This window comes from Sceloporus occidentalis, unplaced genomic scaffold, assembly GCF_023333645.1.
Source record: "Sceloporus occidentalis isolate IW3139 unplaced genomic scaffold, rSceOcc1.0.p SCAF_2, whole genome shotgun sequence".
Classification (NCBI taxonomy): Eukaryota; Metazoa; Chordata; class Lepidosauria; order Squamata; family Phrynosomatidae; genus Sceloporus; species Sceloporus occidentalis.
Window position 1 is genome coordinate 246,486,545 of NW_028316982.1, and position 12,931 is coordinate 246,499,475.

The 12,931-nt window shown below is 39.2% G+C and overlaps 1 protein-coding gene across 7 annotated transcripts in view; it reads left to right on the forward strand.

Moving 5' to 3' along the window:
• The window catches only part of LOC149319929 (spermatogenesis-associated protein 13-like), a 201,194-nt gene that overhangs the window by 168,020 nt on the left and 20,243 nt on the right, over positions 1–12,931 (forward strand). For 6 of the 7 annotated variants that reach the window (XM_089512606.1, XM_089512609.1, XM_089512610.1 and 3 more), the window contains 2 exons: positions 11,116–11,252; positions 11,546–11,725. In XM_089512606.1, the coding sequence (XP_089368732.1) occupies positions 11,116–11,252; positions 11,546–11,725 (317 nt within the window). Of the gene's footprint in view, positions 1–7,816; positions 8,052–11,115; positions 11,253–11,545; positions 11,726–12,931 lie in introns of those variants that run through there. The other variant, XM_089512611.1, reaches the window with a different exon arrangement.

Consider the following 12,931-nt stretch of genomic DNA (forward strand, 5'->3'; position numbering starts at 1 on the left):
CCAAGCCCCATTATAATGGTGGCAGTTAGTCTGGTCCTCCCCTTCCTAAAATCCTGGCCACGTCCCTGTTTACACACAAACAAATAGAAAGAATTAAGAGTCAGACAAGAACTTGTGCAATCAATATTCTCTTTGAGATGGACTGAGCTCACCAAAGAGGAAGGAATAGATTCAACTGCCGGTCCTGTTGAATTTACTATCTGTTACACAGATGTCAAGGGCTTTGGAGAACAAGAAGGAAGCTCAGTTTCAATTTATAGTAGGGAATGTTTGGGGCCTCTATGTAAGTTAACTGCATGGAACATGCTTTTGGAAAGTAATGTATGGCATTTAATGTAATGGCATTTAATGTCAAAACATTACATGTTTTATAAAGTCATAGGTTTATGAAGTTCTGGGAACCTATTGAGTGGATGTGTGATATGTGGTCATTGTGGTTGTTTCTGAGTGTTATGAATATGCATATTGCATTGCCAACACGCACACATTAATTAATGACCAGTTTCATTAGTACCAACATTCAAGATAGAAAAGATTATTAGGAGCAAAGTGACAGTAACACTTTGAGTAGATGTCCTTCCTTTTATAATTGTGTTACATGTATATGCCTGCTTCTGGCATACAGAATCAGTGCAATTTACTCTGATTTTCCCAACCTATTACTTTTCTGCCATTAAGGCATGCTGATATGTAAAGCAACTCTCATTTTTTGTAGGATTAAGTTGCATAGTCTTTTGCCAGAGATAAATTTAGTAGAAGACATTTTTGTTTTCAGTGTAGCTATCATGTGGACCTTGGTAACAAGCTTTTATTTATTAACCACTACCATTTGCATACATGGGCTTTTTCTTCTTTCAGTTTTATCTTGGCACTTGCTTATCACATTATCTTCACTACAAACCATGAAACATTTAGCAGAAGATGTTCTCAGTTACATATCATCTATTTTTTTCTCAGATACTTGATAGCATTTCTTCTACAATGACTAAATTTTCATTAAAACTGGCCTGAAAACCAAAGTGTATTATCACTTTTGTATGTTTTAATTGTAAATTTTTAGACTGTAAGCCACTTTGGGTCCCAGTTTTGGAAAAAAAGCAGGACACAAATAAATAAATAAATAAAATGCACACACACACTTATAATTATAAATCAATAAATAATTTTAGGAGTCTTCAGCTTATTCAGAACATTCTTGCTGTATTATACCTGGAAAATAGCCCTACTTTAATTTTCATAGGCAGAACTCTAGAATAACCCCAAGTCCTTAAAAACCATATACTGGTTGCTAACCATTTAATTTTAGTACTAGGGATAAACTAAAATTGACTTCTTGGCATCTCCCTTATTCTGTCCCTAGAGTGTGCCCACAATATTGTGTGTGCAGTATTGTGTATTCTGACTAGTACCACAATCCTGAGTCACGATTTAGAATTTGGGAACAGGCTGTAAATTTAAATACATCATATCCGCTCTTATTTAAAACTCTCCTCCTTTGCACCTTCCAGTTTAAGTATTACATGTTTGGAAATTTTCCTTTTTGGACTACAACTTCCAGAATCCCAAAAGTTAAAAGTAACATTTCCAGGCACTGAAGCAGAGCAGGCAACGGAGTGTGAAAGGAAGAAGGTGTGTTATTAGAGTTCCTAAAAACTTGAAAACATCTGGAATTGCAAAATGAGATTGGGAATATATCTGAGTTGATAGTTACATGTAATTCCAAAACAAGGAAAAGCAGGCAGTGCAGTTAATTAATTAAGTTAATGAAAGCCTTTAGGGACTAATTTACATCACGTTATACATGTATATAGTTTTATTCTGTTGCAGCTTTTAAAGTTTCCACTGTTGTTTTGTTTAATAAGTTTTTATCTTCTTTCAGTCATTTGAGGTTTTAATCTGGAAGTGTTTTAAACGGTTTACATTGTAGGCCGCCCCCAAACCCCATGATAAAGATGTTGATGAGATAGAAGAATTTAAATAAACCACCCTGTTCTTCCAAAAAGTCCAAAGCCTCATTTTGTTATCACCATAACTTTCTTAAGACTGAAACCTGTGGATTGGCACAAGGTTCCCCATTGAATGTTAGGACTATGTAGGGGTCTAGTATGTGGTGTCCCCCACCAGTTCAACTGCATCAGACTCACTCTTGCATCTGCATCTGCATCACTAGTGTCAGGCAATTCAAATAGTGATGGGCATATGCCAAGAGACCTTGGTTCCATTTCTCACACAGCCATGAAATACTGGAACATGAAACATTTATATCAGTTGTTCTCCTTTAGTTTAGCCTATCCCACTGAATTATTCTGAAGATAAAACAAAAAGAAATCCCATGCCCATCACCCCAAGCTCCTTACACGTTTGTTGAGAGATAAACACACATAATTTCTGCACATAATTTCAAATGACTATTGAGTGTTGTTCAGAGGATAACCTGTATGTATGTACATGTATAAAATGAGAGCCAGTATGGCATAGTGGTTTGAGTGTTGGACTGTGACTCTGGTGATCAGAGTTAAAATCCTGGCTCACCCATGTAAACCCACTGGATGACATTCTCTCAGCCTCAGAGGATGGCACTGGCAAGCCCTCTTTGAAGAAACTTGCCAAGAAAATCCCATGATAGGTTTGCCTATCACCATAGGGTCACCATAAGTCAGAAATAACTTGAAGGCACACAACAATAACACATGTACAAATGTTTTAAATACAGTGGTGTATAAGATAAATGATCCCTTTTGGTCAATGTGAACTGTAATATCTCATCTAAAAAAACAATGATTGTTCTCCACCCAAAAAATTATCTAGATAAATGTAGATTTTAAAAAGTATTTTGAGAATAAGGTGTGTTTCTTTGGGATGGCACCTCTTGCTTTCTAATGGCTTACTGTAAATAAAGTCATGCTTTCATTTGGTAACATGAACTGCAGTCCAGTTCACAGCTTAAATCCTATTAACAGAAGGAAGGTATGGTGCCTAATTGTATGCAGTATAGAGTAATGAATGTGGCATACAGATGCTTTTCCTTTATCTATTGACCTCCTGCTATATTTATCAGAAAGGAATAAGGATGTGATTAATTGCTAGCAATGATGTCTATTAAGTGGAGCCTCCAAATGCAGCAGCAATAGATATTTGAATACCAGATCCTGGGAACAAACTACAGTGGGCCCTCCATATTCACTGCGGTTAGAGGCACAAGATCTCGATGAAAGTGGAAAAACTACACACACACAACTCCCCCCCCCCCCACACACACACACAAATAACCAGAAGTTGACCATAGAATTCTGCTGGAAGACTTACAAATGCCCAAAGAAGTGTTCTCTCTAGGAATCTCTAGGTCTTCCAGCATGACTTCTGGTGAATGTTGACCATAGAGTCATTCTGGGAGAACTAGAGATACCTAGAGATAACATATTAATCAAATCTGTGAATAATAAAATCTGCAAAAGTCAAAACCGCAAATGTGGAGGGCTGACTATACAGTAATTGAAGAGGGTTGTTGCCTTTATGATCTGTTTTGTAAAGGCACTGGATTGCCACTGTTAGAAAGATGAAAGGATGTGAACTCTCATTCTGATCATGGATGGCTGTCTCTTTGCTAATGCCATTGGTCATGTTGGCTGGAGGATTCTAGGAATTGTTCTTTTTTAAAAATAACATTTCAATCTCTAATTTGTTGAAAGTTGGGACAGCCACTGTCAAAAGACAGTAAAATACAGATTTTCGAAAGTGAAAAGTGTAGAGATTGCAATATGATGTCAGGCTTCTCATTTTTCCATTAGAGCCAGCAGCAGCCAGGAAATCACATGGCTTCTGTGGCTGTTTTGAAACTTTTTGCATGCAGCAGGGCCCCCAAGGGTCTTTTGATCAAGTCAGTAGTACAAGGCAGAACAGAGGAGATGTCCCAGTTAAAGGACCAGCATCACTACTTGCATTGTCTTTGAAAGAAACTGCTGAGTTTTTCAAGTAATAGAAATTTACTTTTTGCCTGGAAGAGCTAGAGCTTTATTTGGTACCACTTTTTAAAAAGTGATCGAAATGTAGAAATATACTAGAGGAAGATTTTTCAGAGATGCCAACATGCTAACATTGGTGAGCATTGGAAAATAACACCCTGGCCTTGTGTGGAATTGGTGGTGCTATTCCTGGGGAAGGAATTGTTGCATGTCGAGGACCAGTACTGTAAAGAAAAGATTTAGTCTTTGATGTGATAGAGTCTGGCAAGGCCATTACTTTAATCCACCATGGGAATGTTGAAAGTTTAGCTTTGGATACCAATGATTTCTTCCCCCACACCTACTTTTTCATCCATCCTTGCACTCTATATAAAAGTTATACTACTGCTAATATGTAAGTAAACAGGGTATCAAAATAGTCCCTGTGCTTATAGTGTGTATAAATACAACATTGGTTGTTTTGCAGAACATTGTATCCACAGTACATGCATACTTTTCCAAGAGAGGAGAGATCTGCACGTTTTGTGCACACTTTGAGCTGCGCTTGTGAAAAACCAATTCCTCCTTTCAAGCCAAGGCTGATTTCACAGATGGAAGTACATTTTTATGTCTGGGTACTAGAGCCAGCATGGTGTAGTGGTTTGAGTGTTGGACTATGACTCTGGAGACCAGGGTTCAATTCCCAGCTTGGCCATGAAACCCTCAGGGTGACCTTGGGCAAGTCACATTCTCTCAGCCTCAGAGAAGGCAATGGCAAACCTCCTCTGAGCAAATCTTACCAAGAAAACCCCATGATAGGTCTTAGGGTTGCCATAAGTCAGAAATAACTTGAAGGTACACAACAACAACCAACTGGGGCCAAGCCACACTCTTTCCCCAAGTCTTTCAAATCCCAGCCTTAGAACAGTGTATCTGGTTGTGAAGATTTGCAGAGAAGTTTTATTTTATTTTAAGTTGAGGTGGATGGCTTCTGGAGGAAGCTTGGAAGTTCTTCTCAGTTATCATATCACACCTTGCCTTTAGAATGCTTTCCCTAGGAAAGCTTGCCTTGTATCTCTTCTAATCTATTTTTAATGACAGGCAACAAAAGAAGAAAAAGGCCAGGCTTTTAAATTTCCAATGTTGTTAACCTGCTCTTAATTTAATTGTAACTCCACTGCCATATTTTATGTCTCCTTTCTCTGTGTGTATGTGCCTCCAAGTTGCCTATCAAACTATGGCGACTTCATGGGATTTTCTTAGGCTATATAAGCACATTTTTGGTTTTTTTTATTGTGCAAAGTTTAACATTTTTTTACTCATTCTGTTTGTAGAAATTAGAATTATAGAACTGTAAAACTGAGCTGTCCCTGAAAAGGTGCCTAATCCAGTCCTTTACTTTTTCATAGTTGCATGTCACAGAAGAGCAGGTTATATAATATTACATTTTTTAAATGATCATGAATGCTTAAAATGCTCCATAAGATCCCTAAATTGTATACTGGCCATACCTGCACAACGAAATTAGTGATTTTAAATTAATTTTCTTAGAATGTGTGACTGAATACTGTGTTTACCTCTCATCAGCACTAGTAGTAGTGTTGTATAACGTTGCCAGTATCTGATTTGGACTGTTATGTTCTGGGTTCTGAGACCCAAACATCTGTCCATGCTGGCAGGGGCTGAGGAAATAACATACATGGTCCAAAACAAGCAGGGCTGAGATACAGAAAAGGCAGACCAGGAATGCATCTACACTATCCAATTACAGTGAGGCCTGGAACATACGGGCCAAAAGTGGCATGCTGCCGCTGATACTAGGCTTTGGGAACGCGCAGTAACCGCACACTCCCAAACCCTAGTGTGTAACAGCGGTGGCATCATGGCGGCGTCCCATCCACACAGGTGCCGCCATGATGACATAAGCAAAGTGCAGCATACAGAAGTTGCTGTGTGTCACTTACATCACCAGTGCGCCAATGGTGCACTTGTGACGTGTTCTGGGTGCCTTAAAAAGAACCTGTTTTTTCTGGGTTGTTTTTAGTGCGGAGGAACACCACTCCAGCCCGCCCTTTTGGGGTGGTATGTACCACGCCTGAGTCTGCTGTATTGGCAGGCTAGTCATGCATGGATTGGAGTTCCCATGCATTGCTCTGCCCCATTTTAGTCAATGGAAGTGCATGTCCTTGGTCCATTGTTGGGCAGGTGCACTTCACTGCCTATTGACTTAGGCAACTGGGTACATTTAGGCTGGAGAAGAGAAGGCAATATGATAGACCTGTTTAAATATTTGAAGAGGTGTCATGTTGAGGGTAGAGCAAGCTTGTTTTCTGCAGCTCCAGGAAACAGGACTTGGAGCAATGGATTCAAACAACAAGAAAAGAGGTTCCACCTCAATGTTAGGAAGAACTTCCAAACAGTAAGTGCTGGTCATCAATGGAATATACTGCCTTGATGTGTGGTGGAGTCTCCTTCTTATGAAGGTTTTTTAAACAGAGGCTGGATAGCCATCTGTCAGAGTGCTTTGATTGTGTATTCTTGCATGAGTGGTTTGAGTGTTGGACTGCATGGTGGGGGGTTGGACTGGGTGGCCCTTGAGATCTCTTCCAACTCTGTTATTCTATGATTCTGTAATATGAGATGATTCTATAATATGGGCTTGAGCTCCTGCAGTTTTTCCCACCTGCATGGAGTGGGGGGAACCACTGCATGAGCTGAGAAAGACTCATAGTATAACAGTTTGATACCACTTTAACTGCCATTGTTTTGTTCTATAGAATTGTGGGGTTTGTAGTTTAAGTTACATGGAATTCTGCTATAAAATTCCAGAGACATATTTTAGGGGAGTTGGCTAGAACACTCTAACCGAGAATTCTAAGTAGCTCCTCGAAGCTAGAAATTCCAAGATTCCCTAAGATGGATCCACGATAATTAAAGTGCAGTCAAGAGACTGTAATTGTGCTGTGTGGACACACTTTTGGAGAGCCATTAGATAAAGTGATTAGAAGTCTTGAATTGAGACTTGGAGATCCCAGTCAAGTAATCACTTCACTATGATTAACAGAGAGAGAGAGAGAGAGAGAGAGAATTATAATCCACTTTATTGAAGAACTGTAACTTTATATTTTCAGTATTTAACCTTACATTTGCCATTTACAGTCTGAGGTAATGGCCGAAAACAGCCCTAAAGGTGGGGCATCACCCCACCGCTTTGTGCGCTGGATCGGAGGCACCACAACCACATGCTGCGGCCCTGATCTGGCCTTTTCTCTGTGCAAAAAGGAGTGGCAAAAAGCAGGTCCTTTTTGCGCCAGGGTGCACCTTTCACCACCACCACCGCTGCTCTTCTCCACTCCTGCGGTGTGAAGTGTCTAGTCATTGCACTGCAGGAGCTTTTCCATACTGCCCAACATCTGGTCGGGTTGGCACCGTGAGGCTGAGTTGGGGGCGTGTGGTCTATAGTCACCATGCTCCACACCACCCCCAAGCCAGTCTGTTTTCCCCCCAGTGTTGCAACATAACTTACACCAAGTCATTCATTTTCAAGCATATGATGATGAGACAAAACCAGCTATTTGGCAATGGAACCTTTTCCTCTGGACTACACAAAAGAAAAGTAGGTATACATATATGAATAGAAAGTCTAATTCAGAGTAACAATAATAAATCTGTTTTGTAAGCACTTATGGCAGTAGAAGCCTGTGTGCATGAATTATGTGGATGAGCACTCTTTGTTTGTATGTATGTATGTTTGTGTGTGTGTGTGTGTGTGTGTGTGTGTGTGTTTCTATCTTGTAACTTCCTCCCTAAGGGTACCTATGATGTCACTAAATGCACTAAACTCACAGCTACACTGAACAGGGAGTGAGCTGTCAGTTTCGAAGTAGTCTCTGGCCTGAAATGCAGACAGAAGCTCAAAGCGATGAATAAGCTGTTTCTGCATTTCCAGTAGCTTGCAGCCTTTCCTAGTCCACGGTGATTTTTTTTAAAGAGCTAAACCTTACCTATTAAAAACCATATTCTGCATTTTATATGGTTTATTTCTGGACAGCAAGATGGTAGCCAGAGGGGAAATGGCCCGTTTTTGGAGTCTGGAGAGCCTTCAGATTGGTATGTTTATGCAGCAAACGAACTCCATTTATTCTCTGTGGTGTTTGCATTTTAAAATGTTACAGTTAGGGGGCTTGACTTGATATAAAATAATGCTTGTACTAGCAAGACCAACACGACAAAATAAAATGAGGTGAAAAACAGTTCTGTGTTGGGTTTTGTTTTGTTTTCAGTTTTGACATTCCATTAGAGAGCTAGAAATTGCCTATTCATGTCTGTATATTTATTCCTGGCAGTAAACAATAGAGAAATGGCTACAGAGAGGAAGAGATAATAAGCTCTCTGTATTTGTGCCTCTTTTACTCAGTCTGTGTATAATATTTGTGCATCGATATTTACATCACTATGACTCTATAAAAAAAAGCAGAGGAAATCTTCCAAATGCAATGCTAGTGAGGGAGCAATTCGTAAATCTATATATAAGTGGCTTTCTATGGTGTGTATCTCTATTGTAAAAATGTGTAATTTTATAAGCCAATTAGCTTCCATTTTGGTTCATAATCCGCATTACAGTAATGTTTCTTATGTTGTAAATTATTACAAAAGAGATTAATGGGATCATGCTTTCTAAGTCAAATTTGAAATTAAAGAGTTAAAGCCCTAATCTTAGTCTGAGTGACTAAGAATGGACAGATCTGGCCTTCTGAGGAATGAAATCCATAAGGAAATTTTGTTTTGGTAGATACTTGTTCATTTCTCAAAGTTATGTCTCACATAAGGCAAATCTTTGGAAAGGTTAGCTCTAAGAACAGCAAAAGCAGGAAAGAGCAAAATGATTGTGTGTGGCACTTTTTATCATGCTGTGTTGTCATGAGAACCTGGTGGCCAACTTTTGGGGAATTCCAAAGTACAAGACATACAAGACATTGCCACCACACTGAGCTCTTCTGTACTTTGATGTGGTTTTCTCTCTGCGCCATTGAGTTGGATTACAGTAACTGGGCAGCTCTAAAAGATTGGGCAGAAATGAAGGCCTAGATCACAGGTTCAGCTAGGATCACAGGCTCTCCTACTGCTTGTCCTAGACAGTGTGCCTTGGGTATTCGTTGCCTGTGTCACTTCCGGCACTCGTAGTAGAGGTTATCCACCCATGGTCTAATAAGTCAGATTGTAGTTGCTCATAGCAGCATGAAAGAAGAAAGTGAGTGTACACCCAAATTCCATATAATGGGGGAAGAGAGTTAGCCATGCTATGATCCAAGAAGTCATAAGGTCATCTTGTCCCAGCCTCTGTAGCTAAATTATCCAGTCGTGAAATTAATCATGCTGCCATTTTTCTATGAAGTTGTGTTTTTTCAAGTTGTTGTTGACTTATGGCAATTTTAAGGTAACCTTATTACGGGGTCTTATTGGCAAGATCTGTTCAGATAGGGTTTGAATTGCCTTCCTCTGGGGCTGAGAGAATGTGGCCTGAGCAGGGATTCTAATTCTGATCTCAAAAGCCCTAGCCCAATAGCTCTCTTTATATGAACATCATCATCTATATTAGATTGGAAGTATATTATGTATTAAATCTGGATGCTATTTGATGCTATTCGATGGAATATTTTATAATTCTGAATTGCTGTTATTGGTTTTATATTTTATCATGCGAATGGCCTTTGGCTTAAGCATTAATAAAGATTGATTGATTGATTGATTGATCATCTATATTATATCTCTTATGAAACATTTTCCTTAAGGGAGCTTAGTGCTCCACTTTTGCTGCTTTGGCTTTTGTGGATTTGATTATTCATGGATTTTATTAATATGTTCTAGGTCTCTAAATCCTCCAGCCTGACTCTGCCACAAGTTGACAATAGAGTCACACTGGTGGATCTAGAAATCCGAACACTTCAAATATCCTGGCTTAATGTATACCAATATAACATACACAGTATAATCAATATAAATAGTAAACCTGTTAGGGAAAAATCTACAGCACTTTAATATAGCCTTCATTAACCTTTCAGCTTTTACATTGGACAAATATTCAAAAATATTACTTCTTCTAATGTGTGTGCTGTATAAGGTGGTTTGTTGTTGTTTTTGTTGTTGTTAACTGCCCTCGAGTCAATCTCAACCCATGGCGGCCTTGTCAATGAAACATTTCTGAGACCCCCTGTGCTCCACTACTCTGCTTAGTTCCTGTACATTCATATCCGTGACCTCCTTAATAGGGTCCATCCATCTAGAATGCAGTCTTCCTCTCTTTCTACTTTCCTAACTTTATTGTTTTATCCTGTGAGTTGTGCCTTCTCATGTTGTGGCCGAAATATGATAAGTTTTGTCATCTTGGCATCTAGAGAGATTTCTGGCCTGATCTGATCTAGGACCCATTTATTTGTCTTTTTGGCTCTCCTCAGCACTCTTCTCCAGCACCACATCTCAAATGAATTGATTTTCTTCCTATCTTGTCTCTTAACTATCCAGCTCTCATATCCATACATGGTAGTAGAGAATACAGTGGCTTGTATGATTCTTAACTTTTGTGCTCAGTTGTATACAGTATCTCTGCATTTTAGGATCTTTTCTAGTTCTTTAATAGCTGTCCTCACAGTTGAGAATTGTACCAGTTGATATACTGATAGTGAAGTCATTCTCTGCATATGAGTTGTTATGTAGCCAAAATGGCACTATCCATGCCCATGAGGAAGGAGACTTGCAGGAATCTCATAGTCTGTAGGTGTATAAGAAAACTACATCAAAAGGGGAGAAAACCGCTACAGAAGGTAAACCACCAAAATAGCCCAGTAAGGACAAGGGTGCTCACCGGAAGGGGAAAATGTAATGGAGTGTTTTGGAAGAATGTATGGCTGGTTGAAACACTAGATAGGGACACAGTACACTGTAGTATTATTTTTCAGATTGCATCGATTCTGCATAATATGTACACCAGGTCTTAGTGCTTGTTCAGAATTCTTTCTTTCATTGAGACTTTTTGTAACTCACGCAAGTGATAAAAGAATGGGGAAAATCAGAATTTTGTGCATGTCTAATATGAAGATTGATTTTTTGAAAAAAAAAATTCATGCCCTTGGCTTTGACTATACCTTCATGACTCAACATTTCACTTTCATGCCAGGTGCTGTAGATGGGGGTACTGAATCTTCTGCCTTAGTGGATGACAATGGTAGTGAGGAGGATTATAGTTATGAGGAGCTCTGCCAAGCCAGCCCGAGGTATTTGCAGCCTGGAGGAGAGCAACTAGCCATTAACGAGGTAATAAAAAGAGGACTTACATGCAAACTTGGGTGATGTTTAAGTCTCACAGAAGAACTATCAGCTCTGTGAGTTCATAATTGACTCTTGTTCTTTCATTAACAATTTACACATTATTTCATTTATTCATTATCTTGTTGAAAAGAAAGTGTTTCAGTAGATAGGCTTAAGAAAATTAGCACAATATTTCAGTTTCTGCATTGGCCGCTTGCATCTTCCACAAAGCTACTTCATGCATTTGTCTTTGACCATCCCAGCAAAATTTTGCTCTTCACCAAGTATTTATGTTTCAGTTGATAAGTGATGGGAGCATGGTCTATGCAGAGGCACTCTGGGATCACGTGACCATGGATGACCAGGAATTAGCCTTCAAAGCTGGGGATGTCATCCAAGTCCTTGAAGCTTCAAACAAGGATTGGTGGTGGGGAAGAAATGAGGACAAGGAAGCCTGGTTTCCAGCTAGCTTCGTCAGGGTGAGTAAAGTGGTATCTCAATAACTTTTACACAATTTTGTGCTCTCCTTTGTATGGGCTGGTATGTTGGTCAAGTTTAGCAGCACTGCTTCCTTTCCCACTGTAACATCAAGATGACAACTGATTGTAGGTTAGGGCTTGAGGCCACCTCGTAGCAAGGCCCAAATTTTCTTTTGGATTTCGATATGGCTTCCCTTCATGAGTTTTTTTTATGCACATGGTATTATTATTCCTGAACTCAAAAGATATTTTAAGGTAATAGCTAAATGCTAAGTAAGAAACAGAGTTTGCTGTGAGCAGCATCCAGATGAAAAGGGCATTTGTCAGCATTTACAGTATATAACAGTGGAATCCAACTCATCCAGTATAACTGAAGAATTTTTTTGTGGTAAGAGCTATTCAGTTTAAACTACACTTTCTGAGCCTGTTGATAATATTCTGTCCTTCCTCTAAATTTTGCCATGTCTGCCTTGGATGGGATATTAAAAAAAAAAAGATACTAAGTCCTGTGTGCACACTCTTGTAAGGAAGTCCATAGACCTCAATAAATAGGCACAGAATGAGGCTGCAAAACTGCCTTTAAAATGTGTGCGGTTATGTTTTACTTCTCTTTCTGTAAGAAGAAGGAGAATAATATGGTGAAAGAAGGGGAAAGGTGCATGAGTCAGTGGATTCACGTTGGTTCTGCCCTTCCTGAATGTATCTTGTAAAATATTCAATTAGTTACCCAATTTTTGCCAGTGGGGAATGTAGAAAAAGCCCCACTGAATCAGAAAGGCCTATTTGCTCCAGCATTCTGTTCACAAAGTAGTCAACCAGTTTCCTGTGGGAAGCTCACAAGCAAGATGTGAGTATAAATTCATTCTTGCGCTCACGTTGCCCAGCAACTGACATACAGAAGTATATTGCTCTGGTACTTTAGAATGTATATATCCAAAAACATCTGGTAGCTACTGATTCATCTTCCATGAGTGTGTCAAAGCTTTTTAAACTGTTCTGTTTGGCAACCATAATTATTTTTTGCAATAATAATTGAATTATACACTGAACATTTATATTATCTCGGCATAAACAAGTGTATGGGAGAATTTCAAAAAGTATTCTACATTGATAAATGTTGTGCAAGATGAGGACCACTTAGTGAATTACATTGCTCTTACGGTGACCATAAGTGGAATTTAATAGTGGTTTCAGTGAAACACTGAC